The sequence below is a fragment of the Psilocybe cubensis genome, chromosome 7 (assembly GCF_017499595.1).
Source record: "Psilocybe cubensis strain MGC-MH-2018 chromosome 7, whole genome shotgun sequence".
NCBI lineage: Eukaryota > Fungi > Basidiomycota > Agaricomycetes > Agaricales > Agrocybaceae > Psilocybe > Psilocybe cubensis.
In genome coordinates, this window is record NC_063005.1 from 928409 (window position 1) to 948799 (window position 20391).

General features: G+C 47.6%; 3 protein-coding genes across 3 annotated transcripts; 1 reads left to right on the top strand and 2 right to left on the bottom strand.

Annotated features, from left to right (window-relative positions):
* Nucleotides 1–2819: 2819 nt before the first annotated feature.
* On the top strand, nt 2820–4972 carry JR316_0007841 (Flavin-dependent monooxygenase; the record flags this gene model as incomplete). The annotated part of the gene is made up of 9 exons (XM_047893563.1): nt 2820–2843; nt 2897–3016; nt 3074–3238; nt 3299–3613; nt 3668–3702; nt 3754–3930; nt 3987–4042; nt 4111–4145; nt 4286–4972. 9 exons carry the CDS (start codon nt 2820–2822, stop codon nt 4970–4972), a joined length of 1614 nt encoding a protein of 537 aa, XP_047746878.1.
* A 4822-nt stretch (nt 4973–9794) lies between these two features.
* On the bottom strand, nt 9795–12977 carry JR316_0007842 (uncharacterized protein; the record flags this gene model as incomplete). Its single annotated transcript, XM_047893564.1, has 3 exons — nt 9795–11802; nt 11879–12152; nt 12212–12977. 3 exons carry the CDS (start codon nt 12975–12977, stop codon nt 9795–9797), a joined length of 3048 nt encoding a protein of 1015 aa, XP_047746879.1.
* Nucleotides 12978–13226: 249 nt separating this feature from the next.
* On the bottom strand, nt 13227–20384 carry JR316_0007843 (putative dipeptidyl-aminopeptidase B; the record flags this gene model as incomplete). Its single annotated transcript, XM_047893565.1, has 15 exons — nt 13227–13329; nt 13382–13626; nt 13691–13765; nt 14056–14110; nt 16250–16444; nt 17714–17789; nt 17839–17940; nt 18111–18328; nt 18389–18591; nt 18660–19242; nt 19298–19473; nt 19524–19607; nt 19664–19767; nt 19823–20018; nt 20079–20384. 15 exons carry the CDS (start codon nt 20382–20384, stop codon nt 13227–13229), a joined length of 2721 nt encoding a protein of 906 aa, XP_047746880.1.
* Nucleotides 20385–20391: the final 7 nt, after the last annotated feature.

The window sequence follows — 20391 nt, forward strand, 5'->3', positions numbered from 1 at the left end:
AACCGTATGGATGCATTGCTTGGTTTCGCGGCTCCGACTGTGGAGTGCGAGGAGTGTACGTTAAAACACTGCTCTAAATAAGTTTCTTTCCAACTTACTTAGGTAATGCCCAGGTAAGTTTTGACATGTTCAGAAACTGCGCTCCTTTATATTTGTGGTGGCGCAATCGGATGGAGCAACTAAGTGCCAGTTCATTGACAGCTTATAAATAGCGACGGTTGAAGGATTCTTGGCTTTACATATCTTCAAATGATTGACCAGAGAAAAATAGTCCCCACTTTCCCCGCTTTCTTTCTAACCACTGCATATTTCTCTCTGAAAGTCCTCTCCGCTTTTGCCTGCGCTAGGCCTTTATTGCAAATCCAATGCCTTGTTGATTTGCTGGCCTGCATCCATAAGAAATCGGTCTAGTCATCATCCAGCCTGATATCGTCGGCGCCAACGGTTCTGTGGTGGGAAGCCATGTCGTATGACCTCACAAAATATGGCTTGCAGGATCTTTATTCCTCAAAACGGGACATTAATGAGGCACGATATGCCATAGCGGCTATGTTCACTTTACAGATCTGCGAGTGGATAGCAGGGTGTGTCCTATCTCGGTCGAGAAAACGTACTTTACTAATAATTAATATCGCTATTAGAATACAGGACGAATTCAGACTGGCAAGTTCAGAATATATGTCAATGCCCGTTCAGGTACTAAATCATTGATTGGTTTCAGATTCACAAAGCATCTTGGACCAGCATGAAAACATTGTATCTCCTGTGTCGATACTATCCGTTATTCTTATGGGTTTTGCTGATGTGGGCATATGTCGGAGACCATGACTCGGAAACGTGCATTCGTATCACAGCAGCAGTTCACGGGTGTTTGACTCCATGCGTACGTAGCCTCAAATATATGACATGACTATTGATGTTCATCGTTCCCAATGGCTGTAGCAATGTTTCTCACAAGGTACCTAATTTTATAGAAAACCCCTTGCCCAATCATCGTTAAGACTTCTGATGAACTTTAAAAAAAGCTGTGATGATGATGCGCGCATATGCGTTCTCGGGTAGAAATAAATGGATACTGGCCATGTTGGGGACGTGCTACTTCGGTCTTGTCGGTATTGATATTTGGGTTTTCTGCACAAATGTTGTGATCCCGCCACCGATATTCTACACGGTCCTCCACGGTACAGGCTGTTTTCCGAATTATGGCTCAGACGTTATGGCTTTCCGATTGGGTGTCAGTGCATTTAAACTTGAATTTTTTGCTTCGCCAGCTGACGATTTATTAATAAAGTATTCGATGGTACGACATCGATCGCTTTCTGTCAGGGAGAAATATAACCTTACATGGCTTATAGATTGCTGCCATTTCGATGGACTTAGTCTCGCTGATTGTTGTACTTGTGGTAAGTCTTTGTTCAAACAAGAAGCAACTCCACTTTCTGATATGCCTTGAAGCATTGCATAAGATCCAGATGGGAAAGAGATGTCTCCCTTGCTCGTTACTTCGTAAGCCAAGGTGAGTGATATTTCCTGACACGCACTCAAACCGTTGCGCTCAAGCGGTTGATTCTGATCCCAACTTCACAGGACTGACTGCATTCGGATCCGTAATGATCGTGAATATCGCGACTGCTATCACATATTTTCGGTCCGTCCCAACACAGTCAAGCAGAAGTCTATGCTGACACGCCTTCACAACTAGACCTCCTCGCTATCACGACGGTGTAGGTTTACCGCTCATTTTGGCCCTGTCAAATCTTGTTGTAAGTATAGCAGCTTAAGTTTTCGTATGCTTGAACATTAACATGTTCTCTTTCTGAAGGCATGTAGACTGTGAGTAATCGCACCTATATCCAGGTCATCTTGTCGCCTAATTTATTCTGATTGATAGTATTCTGCAACTTCGGGCGCAAGTCAATCCTTCGGATACAGAGATTTCTCGGAGACATTCTCAATTGGTCAGAAATGCTCTTGGTGTGTCGAAGTCAGATTCATGGACAATACGACCGCAAAATATTACCACTGTATGAGTATAGACTCTACTAGTAGTACTATACAACCACCCTCGTTTCAACATTCATTGTACAATAGAAAACTTCACATGCATACATCCTGCCGCATATACCACAACATCTCAAGCCTTCAAGTAAAACTATGTGGGCTTTACACACTACCGCTTTTTCTTGAGATAACGAATGGACACGCCTGCCCATTGCCTTCTTTGGCCGATTATGCCCGTCAATTTGCATACCCGGCTATTTCCGGTAGTTCCTCAACAGTCCTCAACAAACCTCGAAGCTCACTTGACTGGTACCGTCAATGACCACAACATCATTGCTATTACGCTATCCCTCAAGCTACCCATGCTATCTTTACCTTCTCTTATAATAGCCTGGGATTCTATGGGAGCACCCAGTCGCTACTACTGACCAGTGACATGCCGAGAGGCTGCGTACGCAATCAACGAACGAACTCATCGAGTTGTACAAGATGCCGGTAGGACTGTGATGACTGAAAGATTCGGCGCTACTGCATTTGTGCATCCATGGTAACTGAAGATTTTCAAAGACATGATCATCAAGTACAATGGATTCCGGAAGAGAAAGCAGCACATCCGTTGGACACTTAGTCGGATTGTTTCGGCTCAAATATGCCGTGTTAGAACAGTCACTGGCTATACGCGTTGATCATCGGCATTGGGTACGCTGATTTATACCTGCATAGTCCCTGGCCTAGTATAAGAGGCCATAGCTTGAAAGGCGACAGCAACCACTTCTCTTGATATCCTATCGTAGTCGTACTCAAGCACTGTACCGATGATGGCTTCAGACCCCGTTCTTATTGTATGCTTTGCTCTACATTGACACAAATGTTAACAAGGCTAATCTTATCTTAGATTGGCGCCGGTCCTTCTGGTCTTGTCTTGGCCTTGACCTTGGGTAAAAACGGAATCCCTGTTCGCATTATGGAGAAGGAGCCATCCCCCCGACGTGCGGAGCGCGGACCGGGATTACAGGTCGGAGAATATTAAGAATAACATTATTTTTCAATTCACGCTGACATTCCTTTACAGCCTCGCTCCCTCGAGCTGCACAAAATCTTAGGCACCTTGCCCGACATTTTGAATGCCGGAACTGATTTGCCTATGATGACGGTGTACGACCCAGCCGATGGAACTAAGGTTATAAAGACAACGATTTTAGTACCCCAAACAGAGGCTACTCCGCAGCTTCCATTGGTAAATTTCTGGCGCGCGCACAGCGAATTAGATATCCATAAGCTAATTACAATCTCACAGATCAACCCGGTCATGCTAGGCCAGCATTATCAAGAGCGCATTCTACGCGATCACTTGGCCAAAATTGGAGTGACTGTTGAATTCGGCTCGGAATTGCGCACATTTACGCAGACTGAAGATCACGTCCTAGCGCAAATTGTCCGTGTTGTTGATGGAAAGGACGTAATTGAAGAAGTGAAGGCAGTGTGGATGGTCGGTACCGATGGGGCTCATAGCGTTGTTCGCAAGACGCTCGGCCTTGAGTTTCTCGGAGAGACTCGTTACTCAGAAGAAATAATCGTTGGTGACCTCAAAGTCAAAGGCGCAATACGAGAGGTTAGTGCAAGAAAAATTCTCTTTTTTCTATCTATTTAAGCATCGTTTCCACAGACATGGGATAATTGGGGTTCTCCTGCTTCCAGAATGTGGGCACTATTTGCTTTAAAGTAGATTTAATACTGAAGAAGATGTTACAGGGCAACTTTGCGTCCCTCTGGACAAAAAGACAACGTTGCTCAGTTTATAATCGCAGGTCGTGATGTCGACTGCTCCAAAGTTATGGCGAGCAGCGAGAACCTGTTTGAAGAATTTTACACCATAACCGGGAGGAGAGACATAGAATTCCAGGAATTGATCAGCGTCGCGAAGTATAGGTCGGTTAATGGTCCGTATAAACACTGGAAGAAATTTTCATTCATGATTCATATAGGCCAAATATCAGGATGGCCAAACAACTTAGGTCTCACCGAGTGTTTATTGGCGGAGGTGTGTAGTGTCTACCCGATTCAATTAGGATTGGCATTGATCGTAATCGATTTCCTGTTTGCTTACAGATGCTGCTCATTGCCATAGTCCTGCTGGCGGTCAGGTACGTTGCTCTATAAACCATTATTTATTTTGAAGCTTACTTTTTGGAAAGGGATTGAACTCGAGTATCCAAGACTCCGTATGTGTCATTTCTAATCGATATGAGCGATTGGAGGTAATAATGTACTTATGGCCAACTAGTTTAACCTAGGGTGGAAATTAGCGCTGGTGTACAAGGGATACGCTCCCGCATCGCTTCTCGATACATATGAAGAAGAGCGCATCCCCATCATCGCGGAAATGCTAGGAAAGACGACCGAGCTTCACAATCACACTATTTCACGGGGTCACGGTATATCTGACATGCCTCGCGACAGTCTTCTGAAGCAACTGGGTGTTAATTACCGCGGCAGCTCCATTGTGTATGAAGACGACGTTGAAATACCCACAGCAAAAACGACGGGATACAGCGCCGAAAGCGAGACGGCTGCTCGACCCGGTGACAGAGCACCTGGCGCTCCCGGCTTGGTCGATACTGCAGGAAACATCCAAACGTACGAAATATACGACCTATTCGCCGTCTCTCGACACACAATTTTGATATTTTCCGACCCTTCCTTCGATTACCTTTCCTTGTCCAAAACAATCCAAAAATTCCGAAATGGCACTGTTCTTGGTGTCCTGATTTTATCGAAGGGAACATCATTGTCTGATACCGACACAACGGCTTTATTCGACAAGACCGTCGCAGATAGAGACGGATTCGCTTTTTCCGGATACCACATCGAGGGACCCACCGTTGTTATTGTCCGCCCAGACGGCGTCATTGGTGCGCGTGTACGCGGAGTGTCTGGTATTGAGAGATATTTCAAAGGCATTTTTGCTTGATGGATGCGTCACTGTATCAACTCTTTTGTGCAGGATGTTCTGAACGACACCGATCTTGATTCTTGAGTGTGTAGTATCTTGATACATGGCTTGTATACCTCCACTTAGAATAATTTTTTGAATGCCACATACTCACAATCTAACCGAGTCATTTCAGTGAACAGAGAATGGAAGGATGTCTAGTATGTAACTATATCATCTCTTTCTCGATATCTCACGAATGATTGAATCATGGATGCCTACCGAAGGCTAGCTGTGTATCTGAGAGGATTGGTCTGGACTCGACCATCACGAACCAGTCTCATTTCAAGTGTGCAGATGGTTCACACGTATTGTCACTGGCGTTTTTTTTTTCTTTCAGAATTGGATACCTAGACAACGGCGGGTGCAAGAAGGCAGCAGATCATATCCCACAGTAGATCACTTGCTGGCTCGATATGAGAAAATAGTCGGAGCAGTTTCACACTGTATCTTTGAACGTTCGTTGTTATCATTATCATAAGTGAACTCGAATTAGCAACGACTTTGAGAATATCAAGAGAGAGTTCTAAGAACCTATACTACATGATTCGATATAATGTCACGGTCCACCAATCGTATAGAGAAAGAGTACTTCTTGTGTGTACCTTGACGTTTCTTGATTAATCAGGAAGATTCGTTGTATGTCACGTATTCCATATGCTGGCTTCTTGTCTAGACCACAGTGCCACAATGTATTCACTTATTCATTGATTGATAAGGGGCTGTGAATCCCTCCGACCAATGTTATCTACTTGCGCTAGTCTATAATGGGGATGCTCAGTATACGAGCTTCATGTTGAAGCGTACCCACATAGGACACTCAGTGTGATCGGGCCAGGTTTCCACTTTTGCTTGTTGCGAAAGGTAGGTACTTAGGTCAACCGTCAAGGGATGCATATCGGATAATCCCAGGATGTGTTTCGAGATGGATCAATGATGGATAAATCTACCAACATAATCTCATTTTCGTTCCGAACACTCAGGTGATAATTCAGTGATATTCCTTGACCGACGACGACGCAGGATGCGAAAAAGAGCGGACTGGCTCTAGAGGTCTACTGGCTGGAAGATTGACGGCTAAAATGATTTCAATTACTTGACAATGAAAATTGTTATTTTTAGGACGGCGCTTATTCGATAATTCCGCCCTCGGAAAACCTGTCATGTTTTTTTTTTTTTTTTTTTTGCTTGGTAAAAGGTAAAAGACAGGAGACTCAATCAGATCGTCTAACAGTATATCCACTTGTGCGAGCCGTGATCCGCCAGGGCCAGGTCCAATCCCAGCACGAAGACTCAGAGCACCCAATCGACAGCTCGGGTGGTCATTTGACAGGAAGAATTCTGAATGAGAGCGGCGGCGGTCCAATGAGCCCAGAACATGTCGGCATGTCCTGTCCTGTCAAGCTATTCCACGAATCGTATTCTATAGGGTGGAGTATCACTATCATATCGTGGACAGGCTTGACGTTGAGGTGCCAGTGCCTACCCTTCGAAAATGGGCACTGCTACAAATCAATGGCTAGACGTGTTTGCAGTTTGCTTTTTTGTTCAATCAGGATTCAGGACCACACCCGTTTGTCTCGGTGCGAGGCTGTACCGCATCGGGTCGTACAATACCAATTATGCATAAACGGACGCTTATAGGCTGGCTGGGTTGATGCAAACCAGTTCGATGTGTCGACTCGCATAGACAGACATGGATGGGGTCTTCGCTGGCAGATTAATGGACGTCGAAGCCGCAAGTGTACACACGGCTCGTTTTAGGTTTATCATCAGCGGGTTCTCTAGGAGGCTATTTGTGTCATACCATCTGATCATATCAAAACTTCACATATTTCAGAACTTGATTTGTCCCCCCCGTCGTTGATAACGAGTCTTCGACATTAGTGCGCGGCTCGCGGCCACGGGGGTGGGGGGGCGTTTGTGCTGCAGTGCTGCGTGCACGCTCTACGCCACATACGCAGCAGGAAACTACCCAGAGTTCCAGAACGGACGAGTTAATACATCCATGGACGATATCCATGAGGCGTGCGTCGCTTTGCGCAATGCGCAACACCCAAGCCTGAAAAGCACGCGCGCGGCCGCCCTCAGCCCTGCGCGTAGCCGTAGCGAGGGGGCCTACAACGCCCATTCGCCAAAGCGCAAGAAAATGCACCTGTGACCAGCATCACCCTTCCCCCTCCCCCTCCCCCTCGGTTTTTATTGCCGCTATAAGATAAATATCACCACATTGCATTTCATCAAGCCCACAAAAAAGAACGCGTGTTGCGCGTTGAACGCTCTAAAGACTAAATGGGCTCTTTCGGAGTTTGATCCTCACTGATTACGCCTCGCGAGTCGCGACTCGACTCGCGAGGGGGTGCTCGGTCGGGTGCTCGGGTGTTCTGTGCTCTGGCCAGAACCTCCACTGATCAAATTGATAAATGACTATTAATTCCAGAAAGTCAGCGAGGTGAGGTGAGGACGTACATACGTATACCCCGCCATGTCGTTGGAACTGCTTGGAATGGCGCTTCACAAGAGCCCGTTCCCGCGCTGCCGATTCAGCGGATGGCCAGCGAGGCATCACCCCGTTCATTGGCTGGTGGGTTGGACCTCTGGGGCCTTGCCCAAGCCCACAACACTGAACAGCGATTGGAGGGAAAATGTCCTTACCGTCACCCGTCACCCGTCACCCGTTACGCGTAAAACTGTCCAACAAAAAGCGGTCTAGGTCGACCAACCACAGGCCTGGAATCGCGCCACCCGACCGATGCCGAAGTTCAGGTACCGGAGGGCCCGGCGCGGGCGCGGCGCGTTTTTACTGGTCCAGCCGCCGGCAGAAGATGCCCTCTTTGTGGAGAGGTTCCGAGGTTCCGAGGTTTCCCATTGGCTGCCACTGGCAGTGGCACTGGTGACTCGCCTTCCGGGCCACGTGGCGGGGTTGGTCCAGCTTACTAACGGCCTCTAACTGCCTTTCTTAGACACAGCTCCGTTCCCGTTTTTCTCGACTCTCAATCTCGACTCTCAACTCTCAACTCTCGAATCTCGACTCTCGACTCTCGGGATCGGATCCGCAAGTAAATAATGACCTGACCTGACCTCACCATGTGCACATTTCTTTATCGATTACGATTAAATACATACATAGATATATACAAAAGCGATAATACAAATACAAATACCACAATCTCTACAATTGCAATGTGCAATGTGCAATGTGCAATGTGCATTTCACAAATCACGACCTCAGACGCCTATACTATAGGTTATAGGCTATAGGCTCTAGCTAAATCCTTAAATCCTCCCGATCCATCATCAATCATCATTCCGAACCTGCGCCTGCTGCTCGACGCTCGTTCCAGGCTGACGGCCTCGAATCGTCCTCGTCCATTTCCTCCAAATGTACACATTCATTCATTCGTTCATTCATTAATCAGTATCAGAAAAGAACAGAAAACAGAAAGAGGAAAACAAGAAAATAGAACCGAACCGACTCACCGATCGATAAAGCAGACTTATAAGTTTCAAGTTTTATATTAGAGCGCTTTTCTTTTCGGAAAAAGATGGGAAAGATGACCGTACCGTCACGGTGTACCGTTCGGAAACTCGATGTGCATCTACAATATATATAACCAAAATTCTAGAATCTAAATCAGTACATACGATGGACAACTCGTGCTATGGAGCTGTGGAGCATCATACCTCATGCACTCATTAACTTAAGCGCTCAATATAAAATTATAACATTCAGCGCTTAAATAATTGCTTCATAAACAAGATTTGTTCAGAGTTTAAAAGCCAATTAGCCATTCATCTAAGAGAATGCGTTCCAAGATCCAATTTGCGTTCTTTCTAAAATACACAAATGACATTTCCCTAAACAAAAATTCTAAATCCTCCATCGAATCCGAATCTCGTAACGAGTCATCGAAGATTCGAAATGTTTCAAGAAATCCAAGAAATCCAAAATCCAAAATCCAAAATTCAAGAAAGAACAAAAGAAGCAAAAAAAAAAAGTCCCAAAGCAATCAATCAGTCATGCATGTAAATTCCTAGCTAGCTGTACAAATGGATATGATATGATATGATGTGATAGAATCAAAAATCAAAAAATCAAGAATCAAAAAATCAAGAATCAAGAATCGAGTCGGTTCAAGACAACACTGAATATTGTAGAAATAGACAGACAGCGAGAGAGGAGAACGCAAGCAACATGTCATAACCATAAACCCACAAAAAAGAGATGATTAATGTTTTAGATATCTCATGGATGGATGGATTGACAGACGGACAGACGAACGGACGGACGATAAACGTGTGCGTAAATGATATGATAATGGTGATAATGATGATAACGGTGATATTGACGATGATGACAATGGATGAAAATGATGATGATGATGATGATATGAATGTGGAATGTGTAACGTGGAATGTGGAATGTGTAACGTGGAATGTGTAACGTGGTCGTAAGTGATGAACATCGTGATATGGATATGGATATGGGATGTGAGGGGGCAGGCTACAAGGGTCAAGAACTCGATATACATGTGTATGTGGATGAGAGACGATCAGTGATGGATGAAGAGAAAAAAAAATGCAAAAAAAAGTAAAAATGGATGGATGAGATAGAACGAAAGAGAGAGAGAGAGAAAGAGAAAAGAAAAAATAACATGAGATATAAATCCAAAGGAAATATCCAGCTTTTTTTGCAAGTCGGTGTTGACTGAGACTAGGGTGCTCAGATCCAGAGCAGATAGGCAAGGGCAAGGTCAAGGGGCGGAATGTGGAAGCAGGAAAGTGGAAGCAGGGGTAAAGCTCAATCCTCATCCATCCGATCCTCCTCATCCCACTCATCAAGCTCAAACTTATCACCCCCCTCCACCTGCGCACGCGCATACAACCTCTCCCTCTCCGCCCCATCCACCGTCAAATTCGCCAAACTCAACAGCGCCTCCGCAAGCAGCGTCTTGAGCTCTTCCACTTCGTCTTCAGCTGTATTCCCACTGCTCGGGTTGGGGTTTGAGGAGGCGGGTGGGGATAGAGCTGATGATGAAGACGCCGAGGCTGACTTTGACGTCGAAGAAGAGGAAGGGAGAGTAGAAGCAGTTTTCGAAGCGTCCTCCTCCGAGACAGTCTGCGTAGCAGCCGTAACCTTCCCCAAAGACCTGGATCCAGGCATACGAAGATGAGAGATGGGCGACGACACAGCCGCACCGCGCGTCGTAGCAGGCGTAGGCGTCGCCGACGAGTCATCCGCCACAATCTCATCGCTATCTTCACTCTCATCCTCTTCATCCGCGTCTTCAATAACAATCATCCCCTCTTCATCTTCCTCTTCCTCTTCCTCGTCTTGAGCCTGCTGCGCGGAAGCAGCACCCCCACGAGCAGCCTGCTCCTTCTCCTCCTGCATCCTCGCCTCAAACACCTCCTTCGCGCGCTCCAAATAGCCAATAGCCTCACTCAACACCTCCCTCGCCTCCCTCGCCTCCTCACTAGCCAACACCTGCTCCTCCGTCTCCCTCGGCACCCCACTCTCATCCTCCCTCTTCCTCTTCCCACCACCACCGCCCGTCATATCATCATCCACACCCCCACCAGCCTTTTCCAACCGCTCCTCAACACCCTCCGCCAGCGCCGACCCAATAACCACACAACACCTCCCCCGCGCAGCAGTAATATGGCCCCTCCACGCATCCGTGTCCGCCTCCATCTTCATCTGGCTGAACACACTATCCGCCCACTGCGCCCACGTCTGCCTTTCCGACGCCGAGTCCAGCTTCTCCGCCAGCAACAGCACCTCATATGCGATCGTGTACAGCTCTTTGGCGCGGGAAAACGTCTCGGTCGATGCAGCGGGCGAATGCGCCGGCGGCGAGATGGACACGGAGGACGATGATGTCGTCGTCGTCGGAGGTGAAGTCGAAGTCGAGGCAGTTTGCTGCGACGACACAGTCGAAATCGACGAGGCGCTCCGCGCGTTCTTCTTGTCATACGTCGTCGACGGGCCAAGAGCAGGCGTGAAAAGGAAAGAATCAGGCACAGTCGAGTTCGTATGGTCCACACGCGGTAGTCTAGTATGCACCAAATGCTGAGGATGTGGCATATGGAGTATCCCTCTTGAAAACTGGTCCTGCGCAAGCAACAACAGCTCGTGGGGGCTCACTCCGCTATCGAGCGTCAGCCGTGGAGGCAGCGCGGGGCGCCTCGAGATGATCGTCGCAAACGGCGAATTCGGCGGCCACACAGGCGAGTCCAAATTGGAACCTGCCGCCGCCGCATCTTTCTGCGCCTCCGCCAGACGTTGCTGCGGTAACGGAAACGCCGAAGGCGATGCAGGCATCGTCGGTGCCAACGGGACGACGTCCGCATAGTTCGACAGCTGCATGCCAGGCGCAAGCGCGAAGCCGAGCTGCGGGGAAGTGTGTGAAAGTGGAGGCAGACCCTGCTTTGAGCGTTCGTGTTGTCTCCTCACAACCTCTTCCGCGATGCACACCAATGTGCGTCCCCAGACGACCGCCATACGCCAATCCTCCGGCGGTGGCGTCACACCAGCCGCACGGGCAGCGTACGCGCTCCTGCTGACGACCCCCGTACTGCCCCCGCTCGAAAAGTAGTCCCCTTTCACGTTGTTGACGCGGCCACTGGTGCGTGCTGGAAGATTCTCGCCGATCTCAAAGGCGTCCAGGGCGCAGAGCCAGTACACGACTGGATTTGCAGGCTCGCCGGGCATGCACAGCGAAGGCGAGGCATCGACGATGTTTCCGAAAAAGAAGAGTGTGGTGCCTAGGATGGTATAGAATGCTGTCGGTAGATCTTTGCATTTGCTTTTTTTCGTAAAGTAAAAAAGAAAAAAAAATCGTCAAAAAAATTGATAATTATAAATATGTAATCGTATCGTACCATTTTTTCTCCGCGGTGGTGGTAGTGGTGGTGGTAGAGGGAGCTACAGTGGAAGCATCCGTTGCCACAGATTGCGATTTCGCCTGGTGCTGGGCATGGAGTCGCTCGGCTAGAAGCCAGTCGTTGATGATTTTCTTGTCGACAGCAGGTGGAGTGCCGTTGTTCGAGGGCGGAGAGGTATAGATAACAGACGGATCGTGGTACATCTGGAGAAACCGATGGCATTCATGGATAACGCCACGAAGAAGTGGGAGAGTCTCTGAAGGAGATTGAGCTAGTAGAAAAATGAGCCAAACCTGAACAGATAAAGAGAAAAAGGAAAAAAAGGCATACATTCGTACATCTCTGCGGCTTTTGCAAACAACTCTTTGAGATCCTCCCAATCCTCCAGATCGGTCGTGGCGCGCTGGGCAGCAGCAGCAGCCTCCATCGCGCCAGGTGTAGCGGGGGCCATAGACGACATCGTAATCGGAGATGTATCCATAAGCTTGCTCCTCGTCCAATCTTTCTCAATATCCAAATTCGGCGTGCACTTTCTCGAGTAATCCCAATATATCACCTCCTCCGTGTCCCTCTCGTCGAGCGAAGTCGGGGGCGAATCGGTGTCTCGGCGGCGGCGCTTGGAAAGGGTGGGGGGGTCGCGCAGGAACGTGTGGCCGTCGTGATAAAGGTCGAGATGCTGCTGATGGAGCGATAAGGAGGCACCGGAGGAATCCGAGTCGTACTCGCACTCGGAAAAGGGGTCGGGGGAGAGCCAGCGGTCGCTGTGGGCGTCTGGGTGGGGGTCGGGGTGGGAGTAGCGCTTTCCGGGGAAGGATGTGGTGGGGGGAGTCGGAGGAGTGCTATAATCGGAGGCGTGACCCAACTTGGAGGCAAGTGTCCCACGGGCCTTCCACAGACCCCTGGGCCGGGCGATCTTTGCAGACTGCGTCCTGGCGGGTGCTGGATGTGGTGGCGGGGGCGGGGGCTGCTGGGGAAAGTCGATACTCATGGCATTGAGGACGGTGGTGCGCGCGTAGGGGGAGGAGGAGGAGGAGGAGGAGGCGGCGGGGGTCGCAGAAGAGACGGAGCTGGCGGAATGACAACAGGACGCAGGCATTGAGTGAGAGGGAAAAGAATGGAGAGAGATAGCTGGCGGTATATTATATTCGCTGGGAGTTGTTTCAACACATATTATTTTTCATGATTTTTGTTGGGCGAGTAGGAGGTCGCTCTAGTACTTGGGGTCCAGATTCCTTCCTTTCCGAGCCAATGAGCTGGTTCGGATGCGCTGGTTGGGTGCATGGTAACGATTCGATCAACAAGCCTGGAACGCAGTCTAGACTTTGTCTTTATATACACACATACTCTACTCCCTTTTCCGCGCCCCCTTTCCCCATTTCTCCACAAGGAACCCCGTCAAATACTCGTACACCTCTCTCTGTCCTCCCCTCCGGTTGATGCTATGGTCACTACAGCCAATCACATCAGCCCGTTTCTTCCCACACCACTCCATCCACTCACCTGTCAGTAAACATCCTGAATCGGAACCCCCGTACCTGCTCCCGCGTAAACATGTCCAGCAAGTGCGCGCTATTCGCATAGTGCACATTGTCGTCCCCGCTCCCGTGCGCAAGCAAATAATCCACCTTTTTAAACCCCTCCACATTCGAGATCGACGCATTCACATACCCCCCCGCGTTCAGCTCGGGCACGTTCATGTACCGCTCCGTATAGATAGAGTCATACAGCCTCCAGCTCGTCACAGGCTGCGTGTTATAAATAATCATCAGTCTCATCACTCACAGCTCTTTCCGAAATTCTAGAACACACCGCGACCGCCATAGCCAATGAGTGTATCTTTGCATCCGCCTCTACCACCTTGGAGCTCATGAATCCTCCGTACGACTGTCGTCATCCATCGATCCCCGCATCCCATCGCGTATCCGTAAATTAGTCGTTACATAGCCGAGCACAGGCGCACGAATAGGATAAATCCAAATCAAAACATAGGCGTAAATCGTCAGTAACCACCCACACAAAAAAAACTCGACTCCGAGGACCAGTACGGAGTACAGTGTCAATTTCGATTGGATGCCCTTACACGCGCAACCGACCGACCGACCTCCGTACGTAACGTACAATCCGACAAAGAAGGGTCCAAAAATAAATAAATAATAAAACACAAGCCCACTCACCCATCCCCAAATCCCTATCCTCTTCGGGTCAACATACGGTTTTTTAGCCCATGCTCTACCAAAAAAAAATAAAAGGTTCCTTATCAGCACACACACGTTACACCCGGGGAAATTTGAGTCATCACTCCCATCGTAAGAAAGTGAAAATGAGAGAGAGAAGACAAAAAAGAAACACGCCGAAAAACGCCACACAAGTTCCAGGTCTAGCCAGAACATGTCTAAAAACGTATTACACACGTCCAAAAAAAACACGAAGGGGGGAATAAATGGAAAGAAACGTAAAGAGATGAAATGAACACATGTAAAGATTTGAAAGGGAATGAAAGTTGCACTAGAGAGATTATAGAGTCTCTTCATAAGCGACTTTAATTCTTCCATCCATGCATTCAAACAATCCACCTGGTCTTCGGAGACAAACCACTCTAGCAGCACAGCAAGACCGGTCACATCATTCCAAAGCTGCCAAAATTGCCAGTAACAATGTTGCGCACGACATCCAGGCCCACCAAAACCGAAACCAAAAACCAAACTGACAAAAGTAAAAAGTAAAAAGTAAAAAAGAAAGACTAAAATCAAAATCACAGAGTCTCGACCCCTTCCAAAAAAACAAAAAAACAGTCGCCGAATGGCCCCAAGGGGGTGTAAAAACACCCAAAAAGCATAAATCCCAATGCACAACGATATCCATGGATCAAAACATGCTCCATGGTCCATGATGATCACCCTCCCCTCTCCCCGCACCCGTCCACAAAGCATCCTCCCCGAACCCAAACCCAAGGGAGAAAATGCGCTCAGCTGTGGACACGGAGACACGGGGACACTGGGACACTCCAGAACCTCGAACACGACCTCGACCGTCGTCGGTCCATGTCAAATGACCACGACTACGACCACAACAACACAGCAACAAAGGTAAAGTCAAAGTCAAAGTCAAATTTGGACTTCGTTTTTCTTTGACATGACCATGACATATAGGGTACATGTCGGGTGTCGGGTGCGTGTGTCGGGTGCAAAAGCGCAATAAAAGAAGAGATTGAACAGAAACAGGAGCGCAAAACAAAGTGAAGAAAAAAAAAAGAAAAAAAAAAAAAAAAAAAAAAAACAAGAAAACGCAGAAAAGAACGCTCGTTGAGACGAGTAACTTCTCTTTCCCTTTCCTTCAAAGCGCGCCAACGCCAACCACCAAACGCCAAAGACCAACCACCAAAGACCAAATAACCAACCGAGTAAAACTATAACTGTAACTGTAACTATAACAGTAACAGTAACAGTAGCTGAACGAGCCCACAGCAACCCAAAAAAAGAAATCGGCACAAAAGAGCGAGCGAGAGAGCGAGAGAGAAAGAGAGAGAGAGTCTCGAGCAACGCTCCAGGCCGAACAGAACAGAACAAAAAAAGAAAGAAAGAAAACGAAAATGAACGAAAACGAACCACTTGCCCTGGCCCTCCTATTCGCCCATCACACCACCTCCAAACCCAAACCCAAACCACCCGCACCGCACCGCATAACCGAACCAAACAAGACAAACGACAACCGACAACCGACAAAAAGATAAAAGTAGCCATTGCATTGGCATTGGCAAGGTATGGCAAGGTACACCAACACACCAACAAACACACACACACGGGCGGAGGGGGGGCAGTGATCATTGGACACTAGACCACGAGGCTCCGTTGTCTGTTGTCCGTTGTCCATTGACCAATTACAGTTACAGATACAGCGCATTCGGGATCCAGACAGACCCAGAACGCACTGTAATGTAATGTGATGTGATGGTGTTTTTTGGAAATATAAAGCGGGGTAAAACATATAACATATAACATATTTTGAGGGGCAGACCGATACCGATACCGATATGGTGGCGGCCCTCAAAGCAGCAAATAGCGAATGAGAATGAAAAGGCAAGGCAAGGCACAATCGTAGGCAGGGGCAGGGCGGCGAATTGAAAATGAAGAGATAAAGATAAAGAAAGAGAGCAACGGATATGAAGAAAAAATGCAAAAAAGGAGTCGAAAAACCAAAACGCAAAAAACGCAAAAGCAAATCTCAAAAAAGAACAACCAACCAACCAACCAACCAAATCACAAATCCTCAAATATCCCAAGTACCAAAAATCGAAAAAAAAAAAATTAAACGAAAAAAACCGAAAAAAAACAAGATCAAGAACAAAAACGAGAAACAAAAAACACTCACTTCGCAGCTTCAATCTGATCCCTCGTCTCCCAAAATCCAAGGTTTCCTTTGACCGGATTACGCAATTTACGCCCTTTGAACCCCGTACCGCGTCCGTCGACCGTGACAGTGATATACTGCAGCCCGCACGCAAGATACTCGTGCCAGTCCCGACTGAACCTCTGATCCACGAGCTGGCTTACCGGGCCTCCGTACCTGCAAGGTGCGTCAAGTGCGTCAAATGCAAGGGTTCGCACAAAAAAAAAATATAGAAGGTTCGTTTCAATTCGCGAAACGCATCACAATTTTTTGGTATTTTTTTCGATTTGGGAATAGAATCATCAATGCGGGTGCGATGGTGATGCCACGTCCCACGTCGTACCGGATTCCGAGGGCCCATGGGTCGCATCCGATGACGATACAATCCGGTCGATTATAGATGACGCATTGAGAATTGAGGCCGGCGGGTGAAAATAGGGGGTTAGAGCGACGATGATGATGAAAGACGTTGGGGGTTGCGAGTCGAGACCCCCGATCATCAGACAAGGAAGACCCAGAGCAAAATGACAGCGGGCGTGTGTGCATGACCAAAGATAGATAAAAGGGAAAGGGAAAAGGTTACACACCCATGAGTAGTAGTGCCCATTCAATTGCGCAAACGAGGCGGGGGAGAAGTGAGAAAAATATGCATGCGCCCGATTAAAGAAGAGCAAGGAAGAAGTCAGGTGTAAGAAGTAAAGAAGAATGGGGGAGACCAAGGAAAGAATACAGAAATTAGAGGATTGATTAGCAGCATTCGTATGTTTTGTGGCCCAAGCCGCGGCAAAGTGACAGAAACAATCGATCGCGTAGAGAAATTTCCAAGAACAAGATGGCGCGATGGATTATGACGATTATGAAGATGGGGGTAGATGGCGGCCCAGATGGAACGCCGAGGCGTACAAATGCGTTTGTGGTTGGGTTAGCGATATTAAAAGTCGCGCACAGAGGTCATTCATTGAGGCAGCATAAATTGAGTTGATCCAGACACGCCCAGACAAATAGCCAAACAAGCACATGTCGGTGATGTGAAGAGAGAACCAAAAGAAGAGAAGACGACCGCCCAACATGATACAAAGTGTATGTCATGACATTATAGGCATGTGTTGACCAAGTCATTCGCCGAGGTAGATAGGACAGGTCGGTGGTCACAACCAGGTGGATGATTGATGGCGAGCCGGGTCGAGTTGGTAGGAGGCACAAGGCGACCGTTGGTTTGTCATTCGGAAGATTGTGGTCAAATCAAGAATCCAGATAGTTGTCGATTCGTCCGACAAGATCGCCAGTATGATGAGTGTTCCATAAGATACATTGAAACACAGAAACAGGACCACGAGACAGGCCAGTGTGCAGGACATTAGAGGACAAGAAGATGAAAAGAGGTTAACGTGACATGGTCAGCAAAAGCAACTACATCAAAAGATACCGGTTTAAACAGCGACTTACACACGGAATAGTACAGGATACTTTGTCCGCCCTGAGTCATCCATTCGAGGTGGCCGAAGCTCCTTTACATTTAATTCTGTGAAAAAGGTAAGGCGGTATATATAATGGGGAAGAAACAAGGGTACCATTTCCGTCAATGATGATCGTGGAATGTACGATATTCGCTGCTTCATACTCCTGGGTCGCGTTGTTCAAATCGTTGTTGGATTCCAAAACAAATTCGAAGTCTGGAATGATACGGATATTAGTATTCGAGGTCCAAAAAAACGTACAAATGTATAGAATAATGCAGGTGTACGCAGCCGTAAAATTAAGTAACCAGCATTCGGTTTAATCGGCGCGAAACCAGTGTGGCAGACCGGCTAGTCAATAGAAAATTAAAAAATACAAAACTTACCAGTCTTATTGGCGTCAACGACCTTGGTCCAAGGTGTTCCCGGTCCAAGATAGCCTAACACGTAAAAGCCCGCCTCTGGCGAGAACTTAGCGTTGTAGTAGCTCGGTTTCGTAACATCCGTCAGGGGTTGAGGTTCCACCGCCTTCTGAGAGCTTGAAGTAGGTATTGGCACGGAGAAGAGGTGTCTCTCTGTCGATGGTTTAGCAGCAACGAAGTATCTGTGGTTCAGGTGTTGTGTCAAATGGATTTTAGATGGAGCCAAACAATGCACTACTCACACCAAACCTTTCTTCGCATCCACGCCTCTAATATTGCCTGCAACTTCCCATTCTCCGCTCGTAAGGAATTGTGGAGTTTTGGAGTTGGCGGGATTGAATAATGCAATGTGGTTGTAGCCATCAGGTGTTGGCACAATGTCCAAGTAAGCATTAGTGCCTGCAAATGCCGACAACGCTACGGGAACTGGGTATATGCTTTGATCCTGTCCATAACAATCGAGGGGTGTTAGTAAGCATTGATTTATAGAGGGAAAGAAAACAAAAGACCAACATGGTCAATCCATCCGCTATCTCCTTGTTCGCCGTTTTTTCCAAGTTTTCTGACAACAGTGCCTCGTGCTCGAGCCAAAGAGTCGCCTTCCAGCTCAAATAACACAACGTTGCCATCATCTGCATTTCTATTTACTTCTTTCAGCATCAATGAAGAATTTCCCACCCAAGTGACTTCCGAGATGATGCTGTTCGTAATGGGATGTCGTTGATCCCAATCAAGAGTGAGTATCTCGTATTTAGCATCAATGCCAGAGCCCGCGTCGATTTCCAGGTACTTTTCGAGGTCGAATATGTGCACAGAGACGAGTGGGTTAGGGTATCCTGGTTTAGGATACTTCATGACGACTTCCTCTGTGTATGGAATTACAGCATTGGCATCTTCAGTCGGATTGTATATCGGGAACGTGAATTCCGGCACCGCTGTTTCATCAAGGGCAAGGAAAGCAACCTTCTTGGAGTCTGGCGACCACCACAAGGCATAATCAGCGGAAAAGATTTCTTCTTCATAAACCCAGTCTGGGACACCGTGGAACAGGGAAGCGTTGCCGGTGGTTGTTACACGAATGGGGGTAGCTTTTGGACTAGATGAACAATAATGAGATGGACAATACACTGAACAAGGTCAAAGCCACGTACTCCGCAGACGGGAGAATATAGAGATCGTTGTCCGTCACGAACGCAATAGCATTTCCGGTAGGTGCCCAGGTAGCGTATGCAGTCTTAGAAGGGTTGGAAGGGGGTATAATAGGATGTGTTGTCTTCTGTGCAATGTCGTGTACGTAGTAATTTCCAAAGCTAGACCAACGCCATTGCTACCAAAAGAATATCAGTAGTTAGCAACAAAAGCACAAAACCTCAATACCTTTCGATAATCTGCTTTCACAAGTAGATACTTCATGTCGTCAGACAATTTCCAGTTTGAAATCCATAAAGGGTTTCCATGTTCCTGTGAAACATCAAAGTGAGAGATTCCTTCAAGGAGTAAAAAGAGACGAAAGGTACATCTTGAACATCTGAATTTCTGACGAGATTCGTTGTGGTATTGGATTTAAGATCCACAAGCTTTATGTATCCACCTTCTGACAGAGAAAAGACGCCATCTCCAGCTATTTCGGACAAACTATGAGCGTTCTTGATAACTGCTATATATGTGTAGCGCACCTTCTGCAACCCAATTCAAGTCCGGCTGACGGGCCCAGAAGGTTCCGTTGAATATGTGATCCATTGTGATCCTTCGACGGCCGGGTGTGAAGTAGGATTTGCCGCTGTATGCAAATCCAGCAAGTACACCAATCAAGGCAGCCAAAGAGACCAAAGTGACGAGAATAATAGCAAGGAGTCGGACGGAAGAGCGGCTCTGAAACCAAAGAAAGTTATACTTTCCAGTCTCAAGTCACAGAGTACTTCACGAACAGACCTTCTCATAAGTCGCACTTCGACGTGGACTTACATCTCCCCTCTCTGCCCTTCCTGGAGAAGTTGGTACCGATTTATTGACGGGAAGCAATGACAGGCTCTCTGCGTCATCTTCTTGGGAGCCGCGTCTCACAATTATGTCGTCCTCGTCGTCAGAACTTGGGGGGTCAAAGGGTCCTTCTCCATAGTAAGTTTGTGGTCTAACGATGAGAGGGTCGACCAGTCCTGAGCCGGTCTGGCGCATTTCTGGTCCATTCGAGGGACCGGAGTGGTCGAGAGGCGTGCCTTCCTCGCCAGAAAGTCGCATTTCCCGA